Source organism: Mustela putorius, unplaced genomic scaffold (assembly GCF_011764305.1).
Source record: "Mustela putorius furo isolate JIRA1106 unplaced genomic scaffold, ASM1176430v1.1 tig00003853_pilon_pilon_pilon, whole genome shotgun sequence".
In the NCBI taxonomy this organism is placed as follows: domain Eukaryota; kingdom Metazoa; phylum Chordata; class Mammalia; order Carnivora; family Mustelidae; genus Mustela; species Mustela putorius.
This window is the reverse complement of record NW_025422005.1, coordinates 17,159,966-17,187,770: the sequence shown is the minus strand read 5'-3', so window position 1 is coordinate 17,187,770 and position 27,805 is coordinate 17,159,966. Positions and strand designations below refer to the sequence as shown.

At 55.3% G+C, this 27,805-nt stretch overlaps 3 protein-coding genes and 1 long non-coding RNA gene across 9 annotated transcripts in view; 3 read left to right on the top strand and 1 right to left on the bottom strand.

Annotated features, from left to right (window-relative positions):
- Window positions 1-1,692: 1,692 nt before the first annotated feature.
- HMGCL (3-hydroxy-3-methylglutaryl-CoA lyase) lies at window positions 1,693-16,980 on the top strand. 3 transcript variants are annotated; one of them, XM_004741192.3, is made up of 10 exons: window positions 1,694-1,801; window positions 5,229-5,312; window positions 7,108-7,215; window positions 7,895-7,990; window positions 9,542-9,690; window positions 11,953-12,016; window positions 13,349-13,537; window positions 15,107-15,232; window positions 16,355-16,445; window positions 16,860-16,980. In XM_004741192.3, coding segments are annotated over exons 1-10 (969 nt in total). In that variant the 5' UTR covers window positions 1,694-1,741; the 3' UTR covers window positions 16,862-16,980. The 3 variants fall into 3 exon arrangements, with proteins under 3 accessions (XP_004741250.1, XP_004741249.1, XP_004741248.1); XM_004741191.3 differs by having other exon boundaries at window positions 16,355-16,980; XM_004741193.3 differs by lacking the exon at window positions 7,895-7,990 and having other exon boundaries at window positions 1,693-1,801; window positions 16,355-16,980.
- Window positions 16,981-17,374: 394 nt separating this feature from the next.
- Window positions 17,375-22,186, top strand: GALE (UDP-galactose-4-epimerase). Of its 2 annotated transcripts, none has more exons than XM_004741190.3 (11): window positions 17,375-17,827; window positions 19,446-19,571; window positions 19,721-19,836; window positions 19,920-20,033; window positions 20,319-20,495; window positions 20,783-20,896; window positions 20,991-21,057; window positions 21,161-21,246; window positions 21,343-21,420; window positions 21,535-21,649; window positions 21,816-22,186. In XM_004741190.3, the coding sequence occupies exons 2-11, from the start codon at window positions 19,451-19,453 to the stop codon at window positions 21,872-21,874; spliced, it is 1,047 nt and encodes a 348-aa protein (XP_004741247.1). In that variant the 5' UTR covers window positions 17,375-17,827; window positions 19,446-19,450; the 3' UTR covers window positions 21,875-22,186. The 2 variants fall into 2 exon arrangements, with proteins under 2 accessions (XP_004741247.1, XP_004741246.1); XM_004741189.3 differs by lacking the exon at window positions 17,375-17,827 and adding an exon at window positions 17,880-19,155.
- A 49-nt stretch (window positions 22,187-22,235) lies between these two features.
- On the bottom strand, window positions 22,236-26,800 carry LYPLA2 (lysophospholipase 2). Of its 2 annotated transcripts, none has more exons than XM_013047757.2 (10): window positions 26,662-26,800; window positions 25,068-25,170; window positions 24,752-24,783; window positions 24,554-24,619; window positions 24,040-24,087; window positions 23,857-23,927; window positions 23,640-23,713; window positions 23,462-23,563; window positions 23,186-23,377; window positions 22,236-23,100 (listed from the first exon to the last, which is right to left on the bottom strand). In XM_013047757.2, the coding sequence occupies exons 2-10, from the start codon at window positions 25,143-25,145 to the stop codon at window positions 23,050-23,052; spliced, it is 714 nt and encodes a 237-aa protein (XP_012903211.2). In that variant the 5' UTR covers window positions 25,146-25,170; window positions 26,662-26,800; the 3' UTR covers window positions 22,236-23,049. The 2 variants fall into 2 exon arrangements, with proteins under 2 accessions (XP_012903211.2, XP_004741257.2); XM_004741200.3 differs by having other exon boundaries at window positions 23,186-23,359.
- Window positions 24,206-27,805, top strand: part of LOC123387307 — a 56,244-nt gene continuing 52,644 nt past the window's right edge. For both annotated transcript variants that reach the window (XR_006601686.1, XR_006601685.1), the window contains exon 1: window positions 24,206-24,312. This is a non-coding gene — a long non-coding RNA (uncharacterized LOC123387307). The remainder of the gene's footprint in view (window positions 24,313-27,805) is intronic.

Here is a 27,805-nt window from a genome sequence, read left to right as displayed (position 1 = left end):
GGGTCCTGTCAGAGAGAGAGGGTGTGCTCCAGCAGCAAGGGGGAAGAACACAGGGAGAGGGAGAAGCAGACTACCTGCTAGGCAGGGAGCCCAATGCAGGGCTCCATCCCAGGACCCCAAGATCATGACTTGAACCAAAGGCAGACACTTAACTGACCGAGCCCCCAGCTGCCCCTAATTCCTGTCTTTTTAACTTCAGGAAGTGTTTGTAGTTTTCACTGTGCAATTCTTTTTTTTTTTTTTTTTTAAGATTTTATTTATTTGTTTGACAGAGAGAGACCAAGCAGGCAAAGAGGCAGGCAGAGAGAGAGAGAGGAGGAAGCAGGCTCCCTGCAAAACAGAGAGCCTGATGCGGGACTTGATCCCAGGACCCCGAGATCACGACCTGAGCTGAAGGCAGAGGCTAAACCCACTGAACCACCCTGGCGCCCCTTCACTGTGCAATTCTTGAAAGTCAAAAATTATAGTCATGAACATCACACATAAATATTTTGAAATAAATGTCATGCTAGTAGTTTTGGGTCATGTTCAGTCCTCTAGCTGGAGGTTTGAGAATTCTGGGAGTACAGGTCTGTTATGACGGAGGGAATTTTGGGTGCTGCAGAAGCAAAACAGAACACTTACCAGGTTTTGTTCTCTCCATAGCTAAAATCTGAGGCCCCTGGAGGCAGGGACAGTACCCTCTCTGCTCACCTAAGAATGCCAGTCAGTGTACTTAACATTTGGATATCCACCCACCCAGAAGCCACAGTGACTAATCACGAAATGCAAATTTGATCATCTCTTTGTTTAAAATCCATTAAATGAATTGCTATGTGTTCTCCAAAGTCGGTGCTATGGTCCCTGTCAATCTCTCCCATCTTAGTGGAAAGTCTGTCCCTACTCCCTCGCAGCTCTGCAGTCATTCTGGCCTTCTTTCCATCTTCCTAAAACAATTTTTTCCCCCAAACATTTCTAATTGAAGCCTACAGTAAGCCTACATTGCAATCTGGTTGACATATATAACAACAAACAAGATTTGCAAAGCAATACTTAACTTTATTACTTACACAGTACACTCCAATGCTTTTTTTTTTTTAAGTTGGCACCCATTAGATTAGTGTTATAACCAGTTAATGGGGTACAACATGGTTGAAAAACACTGCTCTAAGCATTCAATTGCTTTGCCTCAGGGTCTTGGCATATGTTATGTTCTCTGGAAAGTTCTTCTTGTGTCTTCTTTATCTGCATAAAATCTTACCCATTTTAAAAGGATGAAATCAAAGGATGTTTCTCGCTCACTAGAGCGCGCGCGCGCTCTTCCTCTCCCTCCCGTCGACTGCCAGCATGTAAATCCTGGAGATCGTGATGGAAGAGTTAACACGGCCGAGGAACTCAGAACAGCGCATGGCAAAATGCTCCGTCTTTTATTGCGAAAGGTAGTAATTATGCAACTAATTGTGTGATTATTAATATGTCTTCCCAGAGCTCCCGAACTCTAAACCCCTTGATTATTTCTTGTTCATTTTCATAGTCCTAGCCTCACTTTGCCATGGCAAGTAGAAAGCACTCAGAAAAAACATAATGGATGAAAAAAAAAACTGCCCAAATGGAATGAAAACCTCCTAGAAGCTGGAAACAGCCCTCGCAGGGCGTCTTTACGTTACTCCAGAAGCACCGCCCCCAAACGCGGGGCACGCCCACTGGGCTGTCGGCGGTCACGTGGGACTCAGCTGGGGGCGGCGGGGGAAGCTGGGCCAAGATGGCGACCATGAGGAACGCGCTGCCGCGGAGACTGGTGGGCTTAGCGTCTCTCCGGGCTGTAAGTGCCCCGGCCCGCCGAGGGGTGGCCCTACAGGCACCGTGACAGTCGGGGTCGGGGCCCTGGCCCGTAATGGCAGCGCTCTGAGAGGCGAAGCCGGGCAGTTGCCCAGGCCACTGTCCGGAGGGCCTTGGAGTCTCGATCTTTGTTCCGCCCACATCTCTTGAGGGACATGGGGAGAGTGAGGACCAGAGATGGGGAACGACTTGCTCGGGTCGTGGAGACCTGGGGCGCCATCCCAGGTGCCCTGATTCCGTCTAAGGCTCTTCCCGGCCACCCTGGCACCTTCTCCCTCTGAGCTCTCCAAGCTCCTCAGAAGTGATACGTATAATCTTCCAGTTCCGAGTGGAAAAAGCGAGGTCCTCCCTCTCCCTTTGCCTGCTTTTCCAGCTCTTGCTGCGTTTGGGGACTTAGGACCATGTGCGACTGATTGCCTTGGAATTGTACTTTGGGCATGTTGATCCTGATGTTTCCCCCACCAATGCTCAGTGACTGGAGGGGAAGTGTAAGAGACCCAGTTGAACGAGGGGTTGAAGAAATAAATGGTTTTGGCTAAAGTTGAAGCTGTGGTTTCCCAGTGGTTCTGCTACTTTCTAGGTCGCATGACCGTTGTTTGCTCTCTAAACCTCAGTTTGCCCGTCTGTAACATGGGTAAACATTATCTGAGTTCTTTAGAGGTTAAGGGAAGCAATTTGACATTGCTTTAGCTCAGAATAAGTGATAAATGAGGTGCATTAATTTTGCTTTGATTTAAAAGGAGTCTAAGTGTGTAGTGGGGAGATCACACCATCTTCACAAGTGGGCCCCTCAGAAAGCCACTTTACTGTCTACTAGGCCACCCACCCCTACCGATCATTAATGTGTAAAATAAAGATGGTACTTCCAACTTGGAAGACTAAGAAAATTACGTGAGATGGTGGATATTAATATGCTTTGAAAAAATTCCTGGTGTAATGAGGTCATAGATCTGCCGTGGGGTTACTAGCAGAGGCTTGGTGTCAGAAACAGATGGTTCAAGCCAGACTTCACTTGCTAGCTGTGTGATTTTGGAGAATCTTTCTGAGACTGTTTCTTCCTGTATGAGGTTGAGATAATGATAGTCCCTGCCATGTAGGTACTAAATGAGGTACAGATCCTGAAGTTAGCAGTGGGCTTTAGTTGGTATTAGCTGTTGGTATAGATAGGCCATAGCTCAGGAGGCTTGGCCCTGGACTTCTGTGGTTAGAGGAGATACTCTCTGAGCAGGGCTATACCGAGGGAATGAACTGGGTGTTTAACCAAGACAAGAGAATACTGGTGGTGGCGGGGGAGGGTGTCGAGGGCAGAAAGGCGGCAGAGGCAACGTGGCCCAGGGATTAAGAGCTAGCGCTGTAGATCAACACTGCCAGGTTCAGATAATGACTCTTGCCCAGCTAACCATGTGATCTTGGGAAAGTTACTCAATCTCTGGGCTTCATATTTTTCACATTAAAATGGAGATTGTAATGGTTCTACCGAATAAGCTTGAGAGGTTGATAAAGGTTAATGTGTCAAAGGCTCGTACGAGTGCCTGGCAAATATTAAGTGCTTAATAAATGTGATTGTTTTATTTTTATGTGAAGAGTTGTTATGGGAAAGGAGATGGAATTTTTTTTTTTCTTCAGATTTTATTTATTTGACAGAGACACAGTGAGAGAGGGAACAGAAGCAGGGGGAGTGGGAGAGAGAGAAGCAGGCTTCTTGCCAAGCAGGGAGCTTGATGCTGGGCTCAGTCCCAGGACCCTGGGATCATGACCTGAGCTGAAGGAAGACGCTTAACGATCAAGACACCCAGGTGCCCCAAAGGACGTGGAATTAAGTTTGTTCTGTTTTCGTAAAAGGAGCTTGGAAGCAGGTCTTGCGTGCTTTCAACAACATCCAGCAGTTATCTCTCAAGCCCCTGTTATGTCCCAGGGCCTTAGAATTACAGCAATGGATAAAACAAAGTCTCATGCAGCTCACATTCCAGTGGGATCAACTTAGGGCAGCGTATCAGCAAAGGCTGAACAACCCTGTTGTAGGGACATTCAACTGGCAGGGACCTTCCAACCTAGCCTGGTAACTTCATGCAATTCAATGGCTCGTCACTTTAGTCTCTAGGAAGTTTTGCTGGCTGAAGGCAAGGCCAGTTCAGGTGAGTTGTTCAAGTTCCAGCTGATCTGTAGCAGGGAGCGCTTCCTTCCTTGAGGGTTTCAGGTGTTTGGGATCCTTAATAGATTACCGAGTGCACTTCTCCCCTTGCCCCACTGCAGTATGTTTATCCTGCCAGATTTACCAGGTTAAATCTGGTAAAGCAAAGTTAATTTGAAGAGTTACAATATTAAGAACAGAGGAAAGAGGGAAAAGAAGCTTCATATTGCTTGGGGGTAAGGTGGAGAGGATTTGGGGCAGACTCTAAGTGGAAAAGCCTTTTTTTTTTTTAAACTGTCTTCAGCTGTTGGTGTCCTCTCTCCCCAGTCGTACCCCTTGCCATCACCCAGCCTGTGACTGTTACATAACAAGTCCTCCTCCTTCCCCCGGGGTGGCTATGCCCTTCATGCATTTATTTGCTATTCCTGGAGAGGGAATCTCAAGCAGGCTCCATACCCAGGGCGGAGCCTAATGCAGGGCTCAGTCTCACAACCCTGAGACCATGACCAGAGCTGAAATCACGAGTCGGACGCTTAACCGACTAAGCCACCCAGACGCCCCGGGAATTAGAGTTTTTAAATAGAAAATGTTGAGGGTCAGGGGATCGGCAGCTTTACAAAGGGCAGTCAGAGGAGGCCCATCTGGCTGAACGATGAGAAGGAGCCAAATGTGGAAGAGCATTCTGGGCGGAGGGAGTAGTAAGCCTTGGGGCCCTGCTGTGGGAGGAAGGCCACTGGGGCTGCAGTATAGGGACCCTCTACTGGGGGTGGGGTGGGGAGGGGAATATGAGGGAGTCAGGACAAGTAAGGAGTTCATTGGGGATGTGGGACAGTAGAAACAAGTCATGAGTTCACTGAGATCAGCAGGAACCAAATGATAAGAACCTTCTAGCCCACGGGGAGTGGGGTAAGGGGATGAGTCAGGTTTCTGGCTTAAGCAATGGAATACATGTGTTGCTTTTTACTGAGAAAGCATGAAGCCAGACGGAATTTAAACAGTTCTGTTTGGGGAGGTGCAAATAGGTTTGTGTAGGAAACAACCTACATGCTCAGCTGGCAGACGGGCCGTTGGAAATGGGCCGGTACTAGGAGCAGGAATCTCGTGCCCATTCCTCAGTGAAATGCTTTTGTTCTTTACGTTTTTCCTTCTAAAACCATCCAAATGAGAGATGCTGCGTCCTATCTCAGTGAAGAGGGGTCCCTTCTTTTAGATTTGTCTCCTTGGAGAATTGTGACAATCTTCTCCCAACCCTTTTTGTTTTTCCTCTTTTAAACCAAAGGTCAGCACCTCTTCTCTGGGTACTTTCCCAAAGCGAGTGAAAATTGTGGAAGTTGGTGCCCGAGATGGACTACAGAATGAAAAGGTAAAGATGGAAATCAACCAAAAGAGGTTTTTCGAGCAGTGAGAGTTGCCTGTGGTGGGCGCAGAGGGGTGGACAGAGCTGTGCCAGATCGGGTTGCCCCAGCTGACGCCAAGCAAAGTCGAGAGGTTGAGGAGGCCAGGTGGGGTGGGGTGACAGTACAGCAGACTAAGACGGTGGCATATCAGGTGTGGTGTTGCCCGGTCCGTGCGGCAGGGCAGATGGGAAAGGCCACAGGAGAGTGGACGGAAGGTGAGGGCATGCCTTTCACCTGGCAATTCCAATTCCGCATGAGGGGACTTACCAAAGGATGTCATGAAGGCCACATGCAAAGACTTAGCCTTGGAGATGCTCCTCACAACCTTGTTGTAATAAAATAGTTGGAAACCGCCTCAGTGCTCAGTGTGGAGAAAGTTAGCTCAAATATACTTTAATGACTTCATTAAATGGATTAGGAAGCTGTACTAATATAGGAGTATGTTAAGTGACTAAACAGATTATAAAATCATAGGCATTTTCTTTAATCTTGCACTTCTATGTAAAACAAAAAGCTTATACATCTGTGGGAACATCCGCCTAGAGAAGGATCTAGAACAGTGCTGTCCAGTAGCACTTTCTGTGAAGATGGAAATGTTCTAGATGTGATCTGTCTTGGACACGTGGGTTTTGAGCACTTGAAATGTGACTGCTGTAGCGGGGAAACTGAAATTTTGTTTTTATGTAATTTAAATTCATGTAAATTTAAATAACCACTTATGGCTAGTGTCTAATATATTGGACTGCACAGATCTAGAAAGTCACATTATGATGTAACTAGTGTTATCTCTGGGAGATTTTAAGGATGTTTTTGTTTGTTTGGGGCACGTTTTCTGAAATAATTGTGCATTATTTTTTCAATCGGAAAAGCTTTTTCTTTTTTTGGAAGGCGTAGCTTCAGTAGTGAGAACTTATTGATAACAATAAACTAAAAGTTATGTGAGGGCAGAATCGTGTCTGTTCTGTCCACTGCTGTATCCCTAGCACCTAGCACCATGCCTGGAACATGGAGGGCTCCAGAAATTACTTATGGGATGGATTAAGGTAAAGTAATGGGAGAGAAATTGATGGGGTTGGTGTGAAAAGGCCTGGTGAGAAAGACTTTGAGTTCTTGGAATTTTTTTTATCTAATCCTGTAAGCACTAGGGAGCCATGGAAGGCTTTTGAGCAGGAGACTGAAACAATGGAGACTGTTTTAGAAAGATTCCTGTGTGGGATGAATTGGTAGAGTGAGACCATGCCATAACATACAGGGAGGAATGGTAGTAGATTTGGAAAGAGAGAACCGTAGAATCTAATGAGCAACTAGGCATGGTGGGGGAGGGAGAGAGAGAAGCGGGAGGCCAACCATGGGAGGATCAGGTCTGGTGCGAGTTCGGAGACGGAACAGGACCCAGACAGAGGGTTAGTCATCACTGCCCTATCAGGCCACGGCACATGGCTCTCAGTTGGTTTACGATGGGGTCATAAATCAAGAAACAGTTAAGAAAAAGGCTTTATGATACAAAACTATTGTTTCCGTGTACACATTTAGTCCTCTCAGGCGAGAAGCTGCCTCCCCTGCAAAATACTATCTGTAGAACTTGAAGCTGTCCCCCACCTGTTGGCCTGAATTACACGTGGATTCGTGCTTGTGTCTGAGAGTAGAGATAGCGAAGTGCATGCTGTAGCCAAGCTTTGGACTAACAGGCACTGTGGCTGAGGCCATTTGGTTCCCACTTTTGCTGACCCGTCTTTTCTGGTGTTTCTTTCTCCATCACAGAATATCGTATCTACTTCTACAAAAATCAAGCTGATAGACATGCTTTCTGAAGCAGGACTCCCCGTTATAGAAGCCACCAGCTTTGTGTCCCCCAAGTGGGTGCCCCAGGTGAGCCCCAGCCCTCAGTAATCGTTTCTCAGATGAGACAGATGTGAAGTTTTGCAGTTGCCCTGGAAGAACGTAGATGTTGGGAACATAGGGCTCCAGACCTCTGGCTTGCTCTTGTGACTTCTGTAAGCATGGGGCAGCAGAAGACCATCACCCGGAAGGCAGGAGGCTTGGATTCCATCTTGGCTTTGGCCCTGACTTGCTTGGGGACCTTGGTGAGATCTTCCCCTCTCCGAGCTTAGGGTGGCCTCTCAAGCCTCTTCTGGCTCTGGAAGTCTAGAATCTCTAGCCCTGTCTAGAGATGTGGCGTCTGTGTTTGTAAAAGGGAGAGACAGATGACTCCTGGTTCACAGAAACAATCAAGTAGAAAGAGAGATCTTGTTTCAGCTGAGTGTTAAGTAACAGAGTTTCTCGGTAAATGGCTGGTAGTGTTGTCGCCGCTTGTGAGAAGCTGTTAGTATTAGCCGTAGGAGAAATTGGGGGACTTACTTGCACCAAGGAGCCCTGGGCCCATCAGCGGTCAAACAAAGAGTACTGGAGAGAAGCACTGGAGAGACCCAGCTCTGCAAAAGGACTCCTCCAGGGCTTCTAGACAACAGAGATTGTGTGATAGAAACACTTTTTCTACCTGTGCTCTCTGCCTTGGCAGTGACCTGGTAATGTCTCCTTTGGCTCCCAGATGGCTGACAATGCTGAAGTTTTGAAGGGCATCCAGAAATTTCCTGGCATCAACTACCCAGTCCTGACCCCGAATATCAAAGGCTTCCAGGCAGCAGTAAGAGACTCGCTTGATGGCGGGGGGCCCCTGAAATGAGATTGATGATGTTGGTCCCTGTGTTGTCGCTGGGCCTAGTCCCTGTCCTGGGCCATCTGTCTGAAGGGCTTGCCTCTGGTAATGATGAGCACTGTCAGACAGACCCAAGGCAGTCCTGGCCCTGCCACCCCCAGCTCTCTGACCTTGACCAGCTGTTTAACCTCTCTGAGCCTCAGATTATGCCTGTAAATTAGGGCTGATCATAGTACCTAATGCTGGAAGGATTTCAGAGGCTAGAATGCACCCTTATTACTTAACAAGAGGCTTGAAGAAAGTAAGTGCTTAGTAAATATTAGCTCTTGTTGTCATTATCCATTTTCTCCTTAGAGAAGATTGTGCTCCCCACAGTGGTTGCTGGTATCTGCCATCTTTCCTGGAGTGTTGGACAAGAATGTCACTGGGGATGCTGATTGTGAATTTAGGCAGAAAGCTGTTCTCTCTCTCTCTCTATATATATATATATAATTTTTAAAAAGATTTTATTTATTTATTTGACAGAGAGGTGATCACAAGTAGCCAGAGGCAGGCAGAGAGAGACGGGGAAGCAGGATCCCCGCTGAGCAGAGAGCCCGATGCGGGGCTCGATCCCAGGACCCTGAGATCATGACCTGAGCTGAAGGAGAGGTTTAACCCATTGAGCCACCCAGGCGCCCCAGAAAGCTGTTCTTTTTTTTTTTTTTTTTTTTTTTAAAGATTTTATTTATTTATTTGACAGACAGAGAACACAAGTAGGCAGAGAAGCAGGCAGAGATGGAGGAAGCAGGCAGAGAGCCCGATGCGGGGCTCAATCCCAAGACCCTGGGATCATGACCTGAGCCGAAGGCAGAGGCTCCAATCCACTGAGCCACCCAGGCGCCCCAGAAAGCTGTTCTTAAGAGTGACATCCAGGACGGTGATGACAGCAGCCGTGCTGGGCCCTGGGGGAAGGCTCAGGGTGGTTGTGTTTCTTTGATGGGGCTAGAATTCACTGTTTTCATTCCTAGGGCTGCCATAAGAAAATACCAAAAGCTTAGGTGCCTTAGAACAACAGAAATGTGTTCTCTCACAGCTGTGGTGGCACAAAGTCTGAAACCCCGGGGGTACTTGGTTCCTCCACATACCACTGTTCCCTCCTGGGGGCTGGGAGGATGTGGCTGTCCTAGCTTCTGGTGAAGACCGGCAGCTCTTGCTCACCTCACTCCCATCCCACCTGTGCCTTCACTGGCCTCTGTGTGTGTCCTCACATGGCCGCCATCTTAGAAGGACGCCATTCCTATTGGAGTCACGACCACTATGACCTCATTTTAACCAATTACTGCTACACCTACCCTATTTCCAAATAAGGCCACATTCTGAGGTACTGGGGATTAGGACTTCTACAGACCTTCTTTTGGTGGGGGGTGGTCACAGTTCAACTCATGATATTTGTGTGTTATAAAATTCACTGTAAGACAAGGGCTTTTGCCACTTTGCCAACGCTGGTGTTCCTCAAAGAGAAAAAAAGCTGAAAGGAATTCACCCGGCTATTGGCAGATTGCCGCTGGAGCCAAGGAGGTGACGGTCTTTGTTGCTGCCTCAGAGCTGTTCACCAAGAAGAACACCAATTGCTCCATTGAGGAGAGTTTACAGCGATCTGACGAGATCCTGAGGGCGGCTCGGGCCGCCGGTATCCCCGTGCGTGGGTGAGTCACTCCATGTCAGTGCTGCCTGCCTTCTCCTCAGAACCATTCTGGAAAGGTGGCCAGGCTCTGACTCAAGCCACCTTCCCCCTACAAACTCCTTATCCTGAGCACAGGCTGCCTACACTCTACACCTTGACATCTCTCCTCGAGTAGATGTGGTCAGAAGAAATCCTGGCAAGTGCTTTCTCCAAACCTGGGTCTGTTCCCCAGAGGAATCCAGCAGGACAGGACACTCCCTGGAGTCTGTGGAGGTCAGATGAATCCCAGCTCCAGCACCCCCAATCACACAGGTCTGAGGAGCCCTCTCGGCTTCTAGGTCTCCAGCATCACATCTTTCACGCCAGAGTGCTAGGCATCATCCCTGTGTTATCTGACTGTGACCCCATGGTCATCCAGCAAGCAGGGCTGTCCCTGCTTCCAGAGGACAGAACCGGCTCAGGAAGGCCGAAGAGTCGGCTGTGAAGTCATACACTGTCTACACTGCAGCCAGCGTGCTCTTTCAGAAAGTGCACGTGTGATCACCTCACTCCCTGGTTAAAACCTGTCAGTGATGCTCTCTGGACTTCCCACTTGGCTTCCGAGACACTGCCTTTGTCTGCAGCCTCGTTGTCCACTGCTGCTAACCATCCAGCCCTGCCTCCTCAGCTCGCAGCATTCCAGCCTGACTGGAACTTCAGTCCTTACTTCCATGCTCCCACTCTTGCCTCTGGGCCTTTGCATGTGCTTTCCCTAGACTTAGTCCTCTCCTATCCTACATCCTACTTGTCCAGGCTAACTCTGCTCATCCTCTGGCTTCTCCAGGAAGCTTTTTCTGGCCTCAGCTGGTGTTAGTACCCCTCATCGGGCTCTCAGGGCCCCCAGATATCCTCTGACAGAGCACTTGGCTTCATGTTAGCTTTTTCCCTGCCTCCCACTCCCGATGGACCCCGCACCCCGTGAGGGCAGAGCCCACGTGCCACAGTTCATTGTGGGCTCCCTCCCGCAGTGCAGGGCCAGCACGCCAGGGCGCTGGGGAAGCAAGGGGTAGGTGGCTTTGGGGGGAGGGGTGCGTGGGGAAGCAGGGGCCCATGGGGTCTCCCTGACTCCAAGCCTGTGCTCGTTATCAGCATCTCCCATCTCCTTGCTCAGCAGTGACTGCAGAACAAGGAGGAGAAGGAAGTTGGGAAAACACTCTGAGAACTTTGGGCCCAAAATGATGTATCCAGACAACATCTGTGTTGCTTCTCACATGCTGAAGAGCTTGCCAAACTCTAAGAGGTCTCAGTGGGGCCTTAGCTCCAACAGGGCAGGTGGGAACAGAAGCCCACCAAGATCCAAAGATCCAAACTCCTTCCCACAGCCGCAGGGCACCGTGATTGGCCTGCGCCCTCCTGTCCAGCCACGTGCTGTGTTCCCTGTCGCTGGCTGGCTGTGCCCAGATCTTCCGTCCTTCTGAGCTTGAGCACATCCTCTCCACATCCTGGGCTCCACGCTGCTCTGCTCTCTGCCCGGGACGCTCTCCCAGTGGCTCCTGCTGCCTGCTCCCCTCTTCGCTCCCGTGTCACGGCCTGGAGGTCTTTCTGGGCCACCCTGGCTACGGCCAGCCTCTCCTGGCTCCCGCCACGCCGCCGTTCTTCCCTTCGTGGCACATCTCTCTGGGATCATCTCACCCGTTCCTTCGGTTGCCCTTTCACCAGCTCGCTCGCTAACTGGAAGTAACCTCCATGAGCGTAGGGACCTTGTCCGTCTTTTCACTGCATGACCCAGTGCCGGGCACGTAGTGGGCAGCTCTCTCAGTATCTGTTGAGTAAATGAGTGTGAATCTTCGGGCAGCTCACTGGAGCAGCCGATCCTTGGCCCTCAGGCCAGCCCAGCCCTTTTGTTCCTGCTTGGTTTCATCTGTCCGTGGTCCCCTCCTGGGACCAAGGAGTATGGGAGTAGGGGACCCAGCTACCTTGCGGCACATTGTTCTGCTTGATCTCAACGCCCTACGGCTCCGATGCCTGCTCACTGCCCCCTTCGGCTGGCTTCTCTCCTCAGGCCTGTGCAACCCCAGCTTCCCCAGCAAGCAGCAGAGGAGGCCCATCCCTTCCCTGCCCTGGCTCTCCACCGCCCCCTCCTGGCCCCCCATGCGCTGCCCTCCCCCCCGAAGGAATCTCCCTTTTCCGGGGGCATTTGACCTTGCTGCACCTCAGAGATGACTGTCAGACAGCTACCCAGGTCAGCCCTGCGGGCCTGGGAGCTCTGGGGCCCTGACACCATCCCTCCCCTGTCCTCCCGCAGGTATGTCTCCTGTGTGCTTGGATGCCCCTATGAAGGGAAGATCTCCCCGGCCAAAGTAGCTGAGGTGTGTGTATATCGGGCCAGGGGTTTTCCAAGGGTTGTCTGCCTTGCCTGCTTGTGAGGTTCCCCTCACCACCTGTTCCTGGTGGGTCACTGATGTCATTCGTTCCCGCAGCTCCTTCATTGCGCCCCTCTGGGAGCACCGCCCAGCACTTGCTCCTGGAGGCCCACCTCCTAGTGCGCTTGAAGCCCTACCCTCTGCCCCAGCCTGGAAGCCTCTGACTCAGTTTGCCGTCTGGTCAGTGGACAGGTGATAGTTGAGGTGATCCGTGGAGGGCCTCCCTGCCCAGGGTCCCAGAAGTTCCTCACCCTCGCTGTCCTCCAAGCGGGAACCAAGTCAGCACTGAGGAGAGCAGTGTGGGAACAGGGTCTCAGCAACCCAAGGACATATGCCCCTTTGTTGTCAAAGTTACTGTGCAAATTTGGTGTTATTGTTAGTCCATTTCTCAAGCGAGGAAACACACACACACACACACACACACCCCTCCCTTCCGGCATAGCAGCGAGCATCAAGGAGAGAGCGGTGCTCCCGAGAGTGGCCGCTCTGCCCCTGTCCCAGCCTCCCGTCCCGCCAGCCCTCCCTGCCGCTGCGCAAAGCCTCACCACTGCTTCTTGGAAGGAGAGATGGAAGCTCCAAGCACCCCCGCCCCAGCCAAGGAGCAGCCGAACTGGGTTGGGGCCCCAGTGTGTGTCACTCCAGAGGCCCCCCCCCCCCGCTTCGCTGTGGCCTTTGCCTCCACCCGCTGTCCTCAGTCTGCTGCCCGGGCGGTGGGGTGCTCGCCAGTCCCATGTGCCTGGCAGGCCCGTGCTGAGTGTCCTCTGCGTCCTGCCCTGTCGCACCGTCCACTTGTGGCAGCGCCGTGTGGGGCAGCATCTCCTCGAGAGGGGCACACGTTGCACTGGTTTCTCAGTGATTTCAGGGATTTGCAGATGAGCTTCTAAAAGTTTAAACAGGTTGAAAATAGCTGCTCAGACCCACGAGGTCGCAGATCTTACTGAAGACGGTTCTGTGAGAGGAGTCCGTGTTCCTGATTCCAGTTGTTGGCTCTGACGCAGGGTGTGGAGGTGGCACGTGAAGTCAGAGGCCGCGGGGGTAGGAGCGGGTGGGAGGAGAGCTCGGGCTTGCAGGGCCAGCTCTGGTCCTTCCATCTCCGCTTCCTAGTGAGTAGAGAGCGGTTTTCGTCCCCACTCAAACTTGTAAGCAGCCTACGATCGGACAGGAATTTAGCCTTTCGGACAGGGAGATGTCCTGCCCAGGATCTCTGCTTCTGAGGTCTTGGACACTTGGCTTGAGGAATCTGATGTCCTCCAAGTGCTTGCTTGCTTGCTCCCCCAGGTCACCAAGAAGATATACTCGATGGGCTGCTACGAGATCTCCCTGGGGGACACCATCGGTGTGGGCACTCCTGGGATCATGAAGGACATGCTGTCTGCGGTCATGCACGAGGTGCCCGTGGCTGCCCTAGCTGTCCACTGCCATGACACCTATGGCCAGGCCCTGGCCAACACCTTGGTGGCCCTGCAGGTAAGGTGGGTCCGAGGAAAAAGGCGCGTGTCCGTCCTCCAGGAGGACATAGTGGCAGGCCAGCTAGGCTCCTGGGTTCTTTCAGTGAGCACTCACGGATACTTGTGTGCCAGGCCCTGGGCGGCCACAGAGGACACGGACATGTGACCCTGGCCTGTAAGGGTGTGTGAGGGGGACAGTCAAGGGAGTTCCGTGGTAATCCTCATGTGTTAGGACAGGTCACTTGCAGGGAGGAAGCACGTGACTAAGGATGGCCTCCGTCCCAGCTGGGGTGGTCAGAGTGGATTTGCCATGAGAGACCTGAGTGAGGATGTGAGGAAGAAAAGCAGTTGGAAAAGGGGGAACAGGAAGCTGACTAGGCAGCCCTGGGCTGAAAGGCTGAGGTGGGGTTTGGGGAGGACACACCCCCCCAGGCCCACCAAGTGTTGTGACTGCACATGCGCTTAGGGAGTGGGCAGGGGAGGTGAGGCAGAGAGGCAGCAGAGGTCACTCCAGGGGTGCTGCTCCCCAAAGATTGAACTGAGGCTTCCGATTGGGTTACCCTCGAGTTTTGCTCCTTGTGGGCTTGGAAGGAGGATTCTGTGAACTGGCCCCTTAGAAGGAAAGCTCTGTGTCTCACCACAGGCTGTGTTTGTCTTGTATCTGACCTTCCTGTCACATTGGTTGAAGTCTGGCCTGTGGCCTTTAGGTTTGCTAAAGCAGTCCTGGGCCGTCTTTGTTCTTAGAGTTTTTTTTTTCCTTTTTTGGTTGGTTGGTTGGTTGTTTTTTTTTTTGTTTTTTGTTTTATATTAAGTTATCTCCTAGAGGCTCAGGTCTCTAAGCCACATGACTCTGTAACTTTGTTTTCTCCATTGTAGCTGTCCAGGTTAAGGTCTGTGAGAGGTTTGAGGGGAGAGGAGAAAGGGAAACGTCATTAGGAAAGTGGGCTGCCCTGGCTGGGGAAAAGGGATAGGCCGCCTGGGGTTAGAGGCCCAACTTGAAGTGAGAGCAGCCTTACTTAGGTGGGGGTGGTGGGGGGTAAATGAATCACCGGAAACGATAGAGGCCTGAAATCTGAACCAAGGGTAGTGCTTCCTTTAGGTTTGCGATCAGGAAGGACCTGGGGAGACGTTTCAGGGTCAGGAATTGAGCATGAAAGGAACCAGGGAAGATAACCCTGGCAGAGGAAACTGTCCACAAAGGAGACTCACACTGTTTTAGGAACTGAAAAGAACCATTGAGGGACACCTTGGTGACTCAGTCGTTAAGCATCTGCCTTTGGCTCAGGTCATGATCCCAGGGTCCTAGGACAGAGCCCAGTGTCAGGCTCCCTGCTCAGCGGGAAGCCTGCTTCTCCCTCTCCCCCTGCCTGTGTTCCTACTCTTTCTGTGTCTCTCTCTGTCAAAGAAATAAAATCTTTAAATTAATTAATTAATTAATTAAAAAATAAATAGACTCCTTAGCCAAAGGAAGGAGTAACTCAGTGGAATTTCAGGCAGCAGTTGATTGGGAGGTTTGCAAGGACCTCCTGGCTTTGTAGACTCTTGTCCCCACAATGACACCCATGTTTCACGATCCTTGTGTTTCCAGATGGGAGTGAGTGTCGTGGACTCTTCTGTGGCAGGACTCGGAGGCTGTCCCTATGCACAGGGGGCATCCGGAAACTTGGCCACTGAGGACCTCGTCTACATGCTGTCTGGCTTAGGCATTCACACGGTAAGCTCGCCTGCCCCCTGGTGGCAACAGCCCTGAAATGACTAGAACTCTCCTTGAAGTCCGAGGACAGAAGCGGATTGGGGTTTTGTTTTTTTTTTTAAAGATTTTATTTATCAGAGAGAGCGAGCACAGGCAGACAGAATGGCAGGCAGAGGCAGAGGGAGAAGCAGGCTCCCTGCTGAGCAAGGAGCCCGATGTGGGACTCGATCCCAGGATGCTGGGATCATAACCTGAGCTGAAGGCAGCTGCTTAACCAACTGAGCCACCCAGGCGTCCCAGAAGCGGATTGTTTTGTTGAGGTTTTTTTGCTGATAGTGAGGAGAGTTAAGAGGTAGCAGAGGAGGCACCAAGGTGTAGGGAAAGGGCCACATCCGTGACCTGAATCAGTTCCCTCTGGACCTCTGTTTCATTCCACAAAGAGGGCAGGAGAAGGAGACAGCCCTCCCCAGGGCTCTGTCAGAGTCAGTGAGGACCCTCAGTGGTGGGTTGGAAGCATTACCGCGTCTGAGCTTTGGGACCAGATGGATCTTGGTTTAAAACCTGGTCCTCCACTCACGAGCTGTGTGACCTGACAAATGATTTCACCTCCCAGGACCTAAGAAATGTGAATGCTGGCAGCACCTCTCTCATGGGGCTGCAGTGACTAGGTAGGAAAGTGCAGAGTGCCCAGCCCAGAGCTGAGTGCATGGTACACACCAGTACATGGGAGCTCCTGGCACGGACAGATTTTTGGGATGGTCCTTTCAGTTGGTGCTTCCCTCCTGGCTCGCTTTACCTGGCGGTCTTTATCACTTCAGTCCGCACTTGCTGACTGCTGTGGGCCGGGCCCTGCGCTGGGCGCTGGAGACGGGGATGGAACAAGACTGGCAAGATCCCTGCCCTGGTGGCAGCAGTAGAAACCATTCCACAGACAGAGACATCTTACAGAGGGGGAGCCTGGGGGGTTCACCCCAGATGGCAGAAGGCTGCAGCCTTGCAAGGAGAGGCTGTCCCAGCACAAGAGGAACAAGAACCCATCTGTCTTCACCATTACTCTCTCAGTACTGGTTTTGGGTCCAGTCCAAGGTCTCCCTGGACACTGCAGGCATGGCATAACCTAGAGCATCCTCTTGTTTCTCGAAGGGTGTGAACCTCCAGAAGCTCCTGGAAGCTGGGACCTTTATCTGCCAAGCCCTGAACAGAAAAACCAGCTCCAAAGTGGCTCAGGCTACCTGTAAGCTGTAAGCCCCTTTGGGGGACTCTTTGGGAATAGGGGCACTCATGAATGATTCAGGAAAGAGCATGTGGAAATGGGAATGAAATCGACCGGAGCGGGCACCTCCCTAGCAGGTCCCCACATAGGTCTCCTGAAAAGGGAGGCAAGGGACAGGAGCTGCTTGGCCTCTGGCCCTCCTTGCCAAACTCTAGTCTGAGTGAGAAGCCTGGAGGGCTGTGGGTCTCCCTGCCCCATGAGCCCCGGCCCAGGAGTTGAATGCCCAGTTCCCTGGTGCTCGGGCCCCATCTCTGGGTGAGGTCCGTCAGCAAGCTACACAGCCTGACCCTGCTGTGGCTCTGGGGCCATCGCTGACTTCGGAGGACAGAGGGGCCTGGAGGAGTTTTTCCCCAAGCTGACAGAGGACATTTGCAGAAGGGGTGAAGGCTGAGCTGCTCTGGTGACCACCTGCCAACGCCAGCGTCTTTGGAAAAGGCCCGCTCTGAACATGATTTCACAGCACAGCTTGTGTAATTAAAGGTCTAATGGCATAAAAGCGTGTACCAGTCTGTGTTGCGCAGTTGTGTGCGCAGGAACGGGGGAGACCGGTGGGGAACAAAACCTCTCCACAGCAGGGCATTCTGAGAGGAACGTGTACACCTGGAACTAGTCTGCAGGTCTCTGGATCTTCTCCGTTTCCCCGCCTGATTCCGGAATTCCTAATGACTGCAAACCCATGGCTTCGGGCCCGCTCCGGCCTGGCCGGAACACCCTGGCGAGGTGGTTGCCGAGGCTCCTGGCTCTGTGGGCAGGGAGGTGCGGGTGTGGGCGCTGCCGTCTGTCCCTGCAGGACTCCGGGCCGGGCTCCGACGGCGGCTCATCAGGATGCCATCACTTGGCCCCACCTTTCCTTGAAACCGAAGCGCCGCCTCATTTTCTAGCCGACTCTGGGAGGCGGGATGCGGACACACCTACGATCCCCGGCGGTTCGTGTGGGGGCTGAGCGCAGTCAGCAGCGCGATCTCTCCCTTGCCCGCAGAGCCTTCCCGGCCTCGCGGGGAGGAGGCCGGGGGAGGGTGCAACCAGACCTTCCAGAACTAGCTTCCTTCGGTCAGCGCCGCCCCAGACGGCCTCTGGGGCTCGCGGTCGCTGATTTCCTGCGGAGCAGGGCTCGTCCGCCCCGCCCCTCGCCCCTGAACCGAGCATCGCCGCGCAGGCGCCTTGGCACCACAGCGCCTTTGGTCCTTCCCAGCGCCCAGTAGCGCGCTCCCCGGTGACACGTTTCCTTGGGGGCGTGGAGGGGGCGGGGCCAGGTGGGCCGTCGGCTCTTAAAGGGACCCGGACGCGGGGCGCGGGAGGCGGCGCCGCTGGAGGCAGAGCGGGGCGCGCGCGGTTTGGAGCAGGTTCGCTAGGCGAATGGGTGGGAGGCCTGGCGGGCTCGCGAAGGACTGGGTGGTCTGCGGAGAGCGAGGGAGGGCTTCAGGGATCCGGGCCGCATCCTGGGTAGAGTCCTACTAGGGCAGGCTCCTGCAGCTTTCAGCTCCCGCTGCCTTGGCTGGGGCGGCACGGGTTCATTCATTCCCGACCCGGGGACTCCGAGCTCGGCCCCCTCGGAGCCACGGCCCAAATTCCAGACCGACGCTCACCGCCTCCTCCCCTCCATTTTGCAAACTGGGAAAGCCAAGGCGGCGACAGCCGACCGAGGTCACCCCGCTGGTCCGGGGCGAGGCTGGCCTCACCAGCCTTTCCGCCTCCTGCTACCCCATCCGCGACCACTTCTAGGGTTTCCGCACGGTGGGGTGGGGGTAGGGGCGGCCTCGGCGTCCGGAGCAAAGTCCAACTGAAAGCAGTGGTGAGGGGGAAGGGTGAACCGCTTGGCGCGAGATTAGCGAGTTGTGAGCGTGGAGATCCGGATTCTAGCCGGGCTATCACAGCTGTGTGTCCTCAGGCAAATTACTTAACCTTTCTGACCTTAGTATCCTTCTTGGTGAAGTGCCAGCCGTCACACCTGGCTCATCAGGATGTTAAGGGAATCCAAGAAAATAATGCAGAAGTGCCCGGTACAGAGTCTGGCACGCAGCAACCGCTAAGAGTGTGGGAGTGGATAAATCCAGAGGGGGGATTGAGGCAGCCAGGAGGAAGGCGGCTGCGGGCCAGGCCACTCCGAATGAAAGACCTGAGTGTCTGGAACCTCCTCCCCCCACACCCTCCCACCCGCCCGCAGAGTTTGTTCAGGGCGGAGGTGCACACCTGGCAGTGGATTCAGAACCAGGGCCACGTCTACACTGCCTGTCTCCTTGGGGCCCAAAGTTGGATGGGATCGTTAGCTCCTAGCGGGCAGTGACCCAGCTGGCCCTGGCATGCATTGGTAGAGGCCGAGCCAGCCTGATTGACCTGGGGTGGGGCCCATTCCCGGACCTTGGTGCTGCAGCCCCAGAGTTGGGCTTTGCCTGCCTGGCAAAGCACCCCACCCTGGGGCCATTTGGTATATTTCCTGCTTCCTCCCAGCTGACTGTTGGAGAGGGAGTCTGGGGCCCTGCCTAGAGCAGGCGGTATTAATCACTGGCCAGTTTGCACCTAGTGATGGCAGGACTGGAAGGCCTGAATCGGAAAAGGCAGAACCTCCTACTGGGCTCTTGGGAGGCGCAGTGCTGCTGCCATGTTTACTTCTGGCCAGGACTGCCTAGTCCCCAGACACTTTGGAAGCTTTGGGTTTCATCTTCAGTCCCAGGTAAATTGGGAGTAGAAATTGTGGTGCCCGCACATCAGTCTCCCCACCCGTTGTGCCAGGCCTTTCAAAGCACGTACCACATCACGTTTGTACAATTACAAGCTCAGCTTCTAGAGGTAGAAAGTGAGGCCAGGAGAGTAAGTGAGCTCCAAGGCCTGCAGCCAGATGTGGAGCGGGGCCGATTCCAGAGCCGCGCTGTTCACCAGGATACCCTGCCAATGCCCTCCGCTATGAGCCGGAGGCCCTGAGCGGGCAGTCTCGGCCCCCTCTGACACTGTGTTCTGGGCCAGGTACGATGGCGGAGAAGGTGCTGGTGACGGGCGGGGCTGGCTACATCGGCAGTCACACCGTGCTGGAGCTGCTGGAGGCCGGCTATTTGCCCGTGGTCATCGACAACTTCCACAACGCCATCCGCGGTGAGCACAGGGGCGGGGGCTCGGGCTTCAGGCAGGGATGGAAGGAAAACAGTGGGTTCCACACCACCTCCTATGGGTGTGGGTCTCCCTCATCACTGGGGAGCCCAGGACCCATGTCCTCCTCTGATGGCACCCTTGTGTTCAACCAGGAAGGGGCTCCATGCCTGAGAGCCTGCAGCGGGTTCAAGCGCTTACAGGCCGCTCTGTGGAGTTTGAGGAGATGGACATCTTGGACCAGGCAGCCCTACAGCGTCTCTTTAAGAAGGTAGGTGCTTGAAAGGCAGGGAGGGGGCCCTGCCAAGGGCCAGGCCTATGCAGCAACCTCTGACCCTGGCTTCACCCCTGCAGCACAGCTTTACGGCAGTCATCCACTTTGCGGGCCTCAAGGCAGTGGGAGAGTCCGTGCAGAAGCCTCTGGATTATTACAGAGTTAACCTGACTGGAAGCATCCAGCTATTGGAGGTGAGACAAGTGGCAAGGTCACAGACACCGGGAGGCCCAGGCTCCCACCCGGGCAGGCAGGACCAGACACTGGATGAGGGGCCTCGAGGGGACAGTCAGGGGGCCCAAGCTGTACCATTTTAGACAGGTCTCTCCACCTCTCCCTACCTTTCCGCCCCCGTTTCACCATCTGTAAACAGGAATGCCCAAACCTCAGCCCCTCTCCTCTCCCCTGTGAAGGAGGAAGGGGCGGGGTGGAAGTAATGTGCCAGGCAAAGGCCACTGACACCTCCCCTCCGTGGCCAGGTCATGAGGGCCCACGGGGTGAAGAACCTGGTGTTCAGCAGCTCGGCCACCGTGTACGGGAACCCACAATACCTGCCCCTGGATGAGGCCCACCCCACGGGTGGCTGCACCAACCCCTACGGCAAGTCTAAGTTCTTCATCGAGGAAATGATCCGGGACCTGTGCCGGGCAGACAAGGTGAGAGCCCTCCTTGACCCAGCCCTGGCTCCACTCACGGACTCCAGGCATCCCGGGAAGCTGAGGGTGGGATCCTGAGCATCACCCACCCAGGAGGGAGGACTCCAGGAGCTGCAGTGACTCGCCCCATGTCCTGGCCCTGGGCGGGTGGACCCAGCTACTTTCCAGGGATAGAGATCAGGCATGGCTGGGGTGCTGGGGGTGCAGTAAAAGAGCTTGGGATTGCGCCTGCACGCGGCCTGCACCCTCACTCTGCCCCCACACGTCCCCTGACCTGTGTCCCACAGACCTGGAATGCAGTGCTGCTGCGGTACTTCAACCCCATAGGTGCCCATGCCTCGGGCTGCATTGGCGAGGATCCCCAGGGCATCCCCAACAACCTCATGCCCTATGTCTCCCAGGTAAGGGGGAAGGGCAGGGGTGGGGCGGGGCTAGGATTGAAGGGTGCAGCTGGTGCCCAGGGCCTGGGAAGAGCTGACTTGATCTCCACTCCAGGTGGCAATCGGGCGCCGGGAGGTACTGAATGTCTTTGGCAGCGACTACAACACGGAGGATGGTACAGGTGAGCCGAGGACCAGGAGGACTCAGGAGTGGGAGCCGGGGGGAGAGGGAGGGCTGACAGACATGGTACTGAACATCCCCCACACCCAACCACCTCTCTGCAGGTGTCCGGGATTACATCCATGTTGTGGATCTGGCCAAGGGCCACATCGCGGCCTTGAGGAAGCTGAAGGAGCAGTGCGGCTGTCGGGTAGGGAGAAAGGGAGAAGCTTGTCTGGAGAGGGAGACGGGGTCCAGAGAGGACAGTTGGTCCGACCCGCTCCACCACTCCTTCTTTCCTGGGCAGATCTACAACCTGGGCACAGGCACGGGCTATTCAGTGCTACAGATGGTCCAGGCCATGGAGAAGGCTTCTGGCCGGAAGGTAGGCCGGCTGTACTCCAGCCCCACGTTGGCACCCCCTACCCCGGCTTCCAGAGCGACCCAGGCCCTTCCCAGGGCCAGCTCAGCTAAGCTATAGCTGCTTCCTCTCTCCCAGATCCCGTACAAGGTGGTGGCACGGCGGGAAGGCGATGTGGCTGCCTGTTACGCCAACCCCAGCCTGGCCCTCAAGGAGCTGGGCTGGACAGCAGTCTTAGGGCTGGACAGGATGTGTGAGTTTCTGCCTCGACCCCTGACTCTGGGTGCTGGCTTGACCCCTGGGAGGGAGTCAGGAGCAGGCAGGGGCTGCCTGGGTCTGAGCAGGCCCACCCTGGGCTGCCCAAGATGGGGGGTCCTGCATCCCAGTGTGGACCCTCACTCCACCTCCCCCCATCACAGGTGAAGATCTGTGGCGCTGGCAGAAGCAGAATCCTTCAGGCTTCGGTGCGCAGGCCTGAGACCCTCCCCTGCCATGCACCAGGAAGGGAAAGGACAAGCGCCTGCTCTCCAGCCTCTGGTGGGAACCCAGGGGCCTCAGCCTCCCCTACCTCAAACCCCAGCTGGGCCTTCTCAGCCTACCAGGCATGAGGCCAAGGGTTCCACTGATCAGGAGCTGGGGGGGTCCGAAACTCTTCTCTACAGCAGGGTCCAGGAACCCATCGGGACCACCAGAAGTGAATGGGGGAGCAGGGGGCCCGAGACAGGCACTAATTTATACTGCTCTGAAAGAGCTTTCCGAAGTATTTAAAATAAAAGTTTTCTAACGCTGAGATTCTTACACACAATCAGTCCCTACTCCTCGGACAGAACCATCCAGCCTGAGAGTTGAAGCAATTTAATTTTATCGGAATCCAGGACACAACAAGAAAAACACCCAAAACCACATGGAGACAGAAGACGAGACACAACTCCTCCCCCACTGGCCCCCGGCGCTAGAGTGGGGACAACGTGGGGTGGGACAGCTGGGGGAGACCTTGAGCCTCAGTCCAGCCCTGCAGGCTCCAGGCCTGCGGGGGAGCAGGGTAAGGGGGGGGCAGGGCCCAGCCCCCACATTGGGGAGGCTAAGGGAAGGCCCCCTTCAAAGGACTCTGCCCCCTCACCAATACCCCTGCGCAGGGGCAGGTAGCCCACAGCAGCACAGGGGCCCAGGGCCACGGACACATTCATGATTGAGAAGCAGCTGGAGAGGAGGAGGAGACGCACGATTATCTGGGCAGAATCACTTGGGGGTGGAGTGGTAGGTGGGGCCTGGGAGGGCCCCATGGGCCAAACCCTGAGGTCACAGGAGGGGGCCCAAAGCGGGGCTAGTGAGTGAGGTCCTGAGTGAGTGGGTCAGCGGCTGGGCCCCTTTCTCCCGCTGCCTACAGCCCTACCCAATACTGCTGCCGGGGGGGGGCCTGCCTCCAGGGACACGGGAGAAGAGGGCAGCCCACCCCCTGCTGCAGAGAGCCAGGAGGCTGAGGCCAGGAAGGAAGGCCTGGCCGGGCCTCAGCCCACCTGCCCCAGAGGCCTATGGAAAGAGGACAGGTCAGGGATGGTGGGGACGGGCTCGACCGGCTCAGATCCAAGATGGTGCCGCGCGTGCTGGGCCCCCCAGGAGCTGGGGGACTGCGCTGGGGGCCAGCGCCTCTGGTTAGACAGGAGGCAGCAGCTTCTCAAGAAACTCCTTCACAGCTGCCATCTCCTGGGGGTGAGGAGGGATTGTGAGAGGCTCCCAGCTGGAGCGGGGAGAGAGGGCTAGGAGCAGGAAGGGGCCCCTCATCACTGACCTGAGGACAAGAGCTGTGCATGACACCTGGGTAAGTCTTGAACTGGACCCTGGCAGGTGTGACAACAGACCGGAGCTTCTCAGCCGTCAGGGCCCCAAACCGTACTGGAACCATGGGGTCCAGCTCCCCATGACACTGAAGGATGGCCAGGTCCTTGGCACTGCCATTGGCTGCCTGTGGGCCAGACAGGACCTCCAGGGCAAAGCCAATGCTTCGGCACAACTCCCAAGCCACAGGAGCCTCAACGGTCAGAAGTGGGGTTGCAGAGACACTCACCTGGGGGAAGGCCCGGTGCAGAGGCAGCCAACAGCTCAATGCGACAATGCCAGCCAGAGGGTGGGGACAGGTAAGGGCCGTGTAGAGGGACAGGGCCCCACCCTGGAGGGAGGAGAGAATGAAAGGTCATGAGGGCACAGCCCACCTCCCCCCTCCCACCCCCTCTGTCTCCCCTCACCTGTGAAAAGCCTCCCAGGACGATTCGATTAGCAGGGATCCCATTCTTCATCTCGTGCTCAATCAAGGCCTTGACTGGGGGAGGGGACATGACTGGGTAGGGGAAAAGCCGCTGGGGGGGCCCGAGGAAGGGAGCCGGACACTGCCCAAAGCTTTCTTGGGGGGGGGGGCGGTGTGGAGAGAGGAGGGCGGGTGGTGAGGAGGGGCCGGGGCCTTACTGTTCTCTGCTGCCTTCTTGATGCCAGCCTCGTCCTCGGGGGCATCTGGACTCAGCCCCATCAGGTCAAACCTGGGGGAGGAGAGAGGTGTTGGCTCCTGGAAGGCCCTGGCCAGCCCCCTGCGGCTCTCTCCGCTCCCATCCTTTCTCCCCGGCCCCCCGCACAACACCCCCACCAACTCACCAGGAGGGCATCACCATCTTCATGTTGAGGGTCACAGGAATCCGGGGTCTGGGGAGGGGCAGCAAGAAGGGCCATGATGTGCAGAAGGGATGAGAAAGCCACAGCAGAGAGCCAGGAGGGGGCAGAGTAGCCCCTGGGGGCCCCTCCCAACAGGCAAGGCCTGTGTTTAAGGTGTTGCCAGGCAACCTGCCACGTGGGGCTGGAGGCTGTGGCTGGGGCACCAGCAGAGCAGCAGAGCCTGACATTCGTGTGATGGGGGTTCCAGCTCAGTGGGTGAGTACTTGGGGAAGGGGCCCAGGATCTCCTGGGTCTAGGAGATCCCTGCTCTAGGAGGGCCTAGGGCTGGGGGCTGGGGCTCCAAGCTCCATGGGAGTGAAGGCTGAGAATGGCACCTCTAACTGCCCTGGGCCCAGACCGCAGGATGCAGCTGGCAGGAGAGAACAGGCCTGAGACCACAGGACCACCCCCCGCTGATCCCCAGCCTCAGCTCCTTCCTTGCTGGGGTGACACTCACGCATGGGGACAGATGTACTTGACGTGAGGGAGCCGGATGGTGGAGAGGGCGTCAGCCCAGCTGTGCCTGTAGGAAGGGGAAAACGGTACCGATGTGGGGAGGGAGAGAGGGAGGGTGCAGACCCCCCCCCCAATCCTGCCCATTGGGCCCTTCTCCACCTTCCCAAGGAAGTGCCCCCTCCCTCTCCAGGTCACTCACCCTGTGTCTCCAAGTCCATGTAAAAAAATAACCTGAAAAAGGGTCAGACATGGGGAGGTGGAAGAGGGCAGTCACCACCCTGCTCTCATTTCCCCGCAGTCCTCCAACTTCGGCCCCCCCCCGCGCCCCCAAGGACCTGGGGGGAACTGTGGCAGCAGCCAAACAGGCTATTAACCCGTCACCCCTGGCTTCAGTTTGCTCCCTTCTCAACTGTATCACCTCCATTTTTCCCCACACCCCTTCCAGCCAGTTTCCCCAGCCGGGCTGGGGGCCGGGCTGGGGGCTGCTGAGGGCGGTTGCGGGTGGGGGGCCTTACCGCGGCCGTTTCCCGCTCAGCTCCAGACACGGTGGCAGCATCGGTGAGCAGGGGCACAGACATGGTGTTACCACACATACACTGCAGGCTCCACGGCTGGGGCCTGTGCAAATTCAGGGGAGCGGTCAAGAGCAGGACCAGGCAGTGGGGAGAGATTCCTGATACAGGAGAAGAGCCTCAAACCGAGGGCCCACTCAGACTGTCAGTGCCCCGTAACACCCTAGGTTCTGTTCCAGGGTGCACCAAGAAAAGACAGGCAAGGCAAGGCAAGCAAAAAGTCTCAGGCCAGAGCAAGTAGGAAGTTTGCCTCCCTTCCAGGGGTGAAAAGCAGAAGAAGCCACCCTAGTGCCCCTGATTCTGGCCCACCACATAGCCTAAGCTTGCTGGGGATCCAGAGGGGCAGAGGGAGGGCTGAGGGGCTGTGGGGAGGGGAGCCAGGGCATCCCCTGCTGTCGTGGTCCCCCCACTAACTCCCTCCTTCCTGCTTTCTGATCATCGTGCCTCTAATAGAGCCCCGGGTTCCCTCCTCCCCAACTCCCAGCCCTATTTGAAAACGAAGGGGAGTAAAATGCCAGAAAGTATGCTTTCAGACCCTACCCCCAACATCCCCCCCCACACATATTTTCTCCAACCCCCCCCAACATCCAGCCCCCACCCGGCCTTCACAAGCAGTTTCTGGCTCAGCCATTCCTAAAGCCCCCGGGGCTGCCCATGTCCCCAGAACGAGGCACAGACTCCCATCCACTACCCACCCCGTAACTGGTGCCCCACGCCCCACTGAATGGTGCTACCTGCTACTGCTAGTGCCCACTGAATCCAACCAGGTCCCCCAGTTTGACCATGCTCTGGGACTCTCCCAAGCACACAAAAGAATGTGAGGCTGGTGGGCTTCTCTGCATCCTTAGCATCCTCCAAAGTCCCCAGAAGCTGCCTGCCCCTAGGCGCCTACCTTCCCAGTGGTGTCCACCCCCCCACGCTTCCCACAGCTTCAACCTTCCATCTCTGACCCCAAATGTGCCTCTCCATGTGGGATCCCTCACCTCTGACCCTGGGGTCCTTCTTCCCACACAGGGATGCACCTTTCACCCTAAGCTGGGATCCCCTTCCTTCCTTGCTGGGACACTTCCACCTCTCACCCCAGGGTCCCCCTTCTCAAAGTGATGTCTTTCCCCCTGAACAGGGAAGGGAGCTCCCCACAGTAACTACTTCCACCCTAAGCCAAGGGCTCCCACTCTCCACACTAGGAACGACTGTTCTGACCAACGGTCGCTCCCTCCCTACAGTGACATTTTCTACCCTGAGCCAGGACCCTCTCTTCTGCCCACAAAGGGGTGTTCTACTTTTGACCCCGGGGAGCCCCAGCCCCACAATGGGATCTTCCACTTCCGACGCTAAGTCCGTCCCATCCTAACCGGACGCCTTCTTGCCCCTCTCTACCCGCAAAGTCCCCAAGACCGGCCAGCGCCTCTTCGCACTTTACTCCCCACCCCCATCCCTCACAACCGCGGTCGCCTCCCCACTCGCTAGGACCCCCGCGGAGGTCCGGTCTCCTCCCCTCGCCCTCCCTCTGTCGGCTGGCCCCGGACAAGGGTACCTCCACTCCCTGGGGGTTTCGAGACCTCTCGGGCGATTCTCCTCTTTCTCCTGCACAGACACACACTCTTCCCCCTCGGCCGCCCCCGCCGGAACTTCCGTTCGAGTCCCGGGAACCCAGCCATCGCGCTGCCGGAAGTAGCCTGGCCAGCGGTACGGAACCCGGAAGTGGGCGTCGGCGATCCGCCAGATAGGAGCTGCCATGTTGGGTACGGTGGGGCCACCCCCCGTAATGAAGCCACCGAGTCCCCGGCAGGTTCTAGGCAGCGCGTCGGTAATTCCCGCCTGCTACCACCGCCCATGCGCCTCCTGAAGGAGAGCTATGCGGAAGGAGAGCCAGCGCTTACACTGGCATAGTTTCGGATGGGTCATACACTGGATGGAGGGCATCGTGCACTGAAGACATCCTTAGTGGCCATCTCGGCCTCCACTCTTATTCTAAAGATGAGGAAACCGACGCTCAGGGAGGGGAAGAAAACAGCAATTTCAGGATGACACTGTAATGCTGCCTGTCTGCGCCTGCTTGCTGACCTGTAACACGGTGATAAACACCACCCTGCCTACTTCACAGCTTTACTGTTAGGCTCAAATGAGGCCGTGTGGAAATGCTTTATACACTGTAAAATTACAGCCTGAGGACTTAATGACTAAAAAGAACCCTGGGAAAACAACAGAGATCACATCAGGACAGCTGGACAGGAAGCGTGTCTTAGCTCTGCCCTCAACAAGCAATGCCTTGTGGACAAGGCACAGAATACCGTCAATGAGCTCCCGTTGTTAAGAACAAAAGGGCTTCATTTTGTCCCTTGATACACTGATAAAGTGGAAATGGGCTCCGGGGCCACAGAAAAGCTGGAAAGGGCAGCTAACTGGGTTGAAGGGCTATGTCCCTAAGAGAACATGTGGGCACCTACAAACAGGAAATGAGGGATGCTGCTACCTCAGTAGCTTAGGACTCATTCGCCCAGTGTAACCTACAGTAGTTTTCTTGAACTGAAAGAAAACAGCAAACTTGGGAACTCCAAGTACTTTTCCAGACTGAGAGGCGGTTTGTCTGAATTGCTCAACAGGTCACAAAAACAGAGCCTAAAATACCAGGATTTTGAACAGGAAATCTTTTGAGTCCTGAGGACTGCAACAAGCCG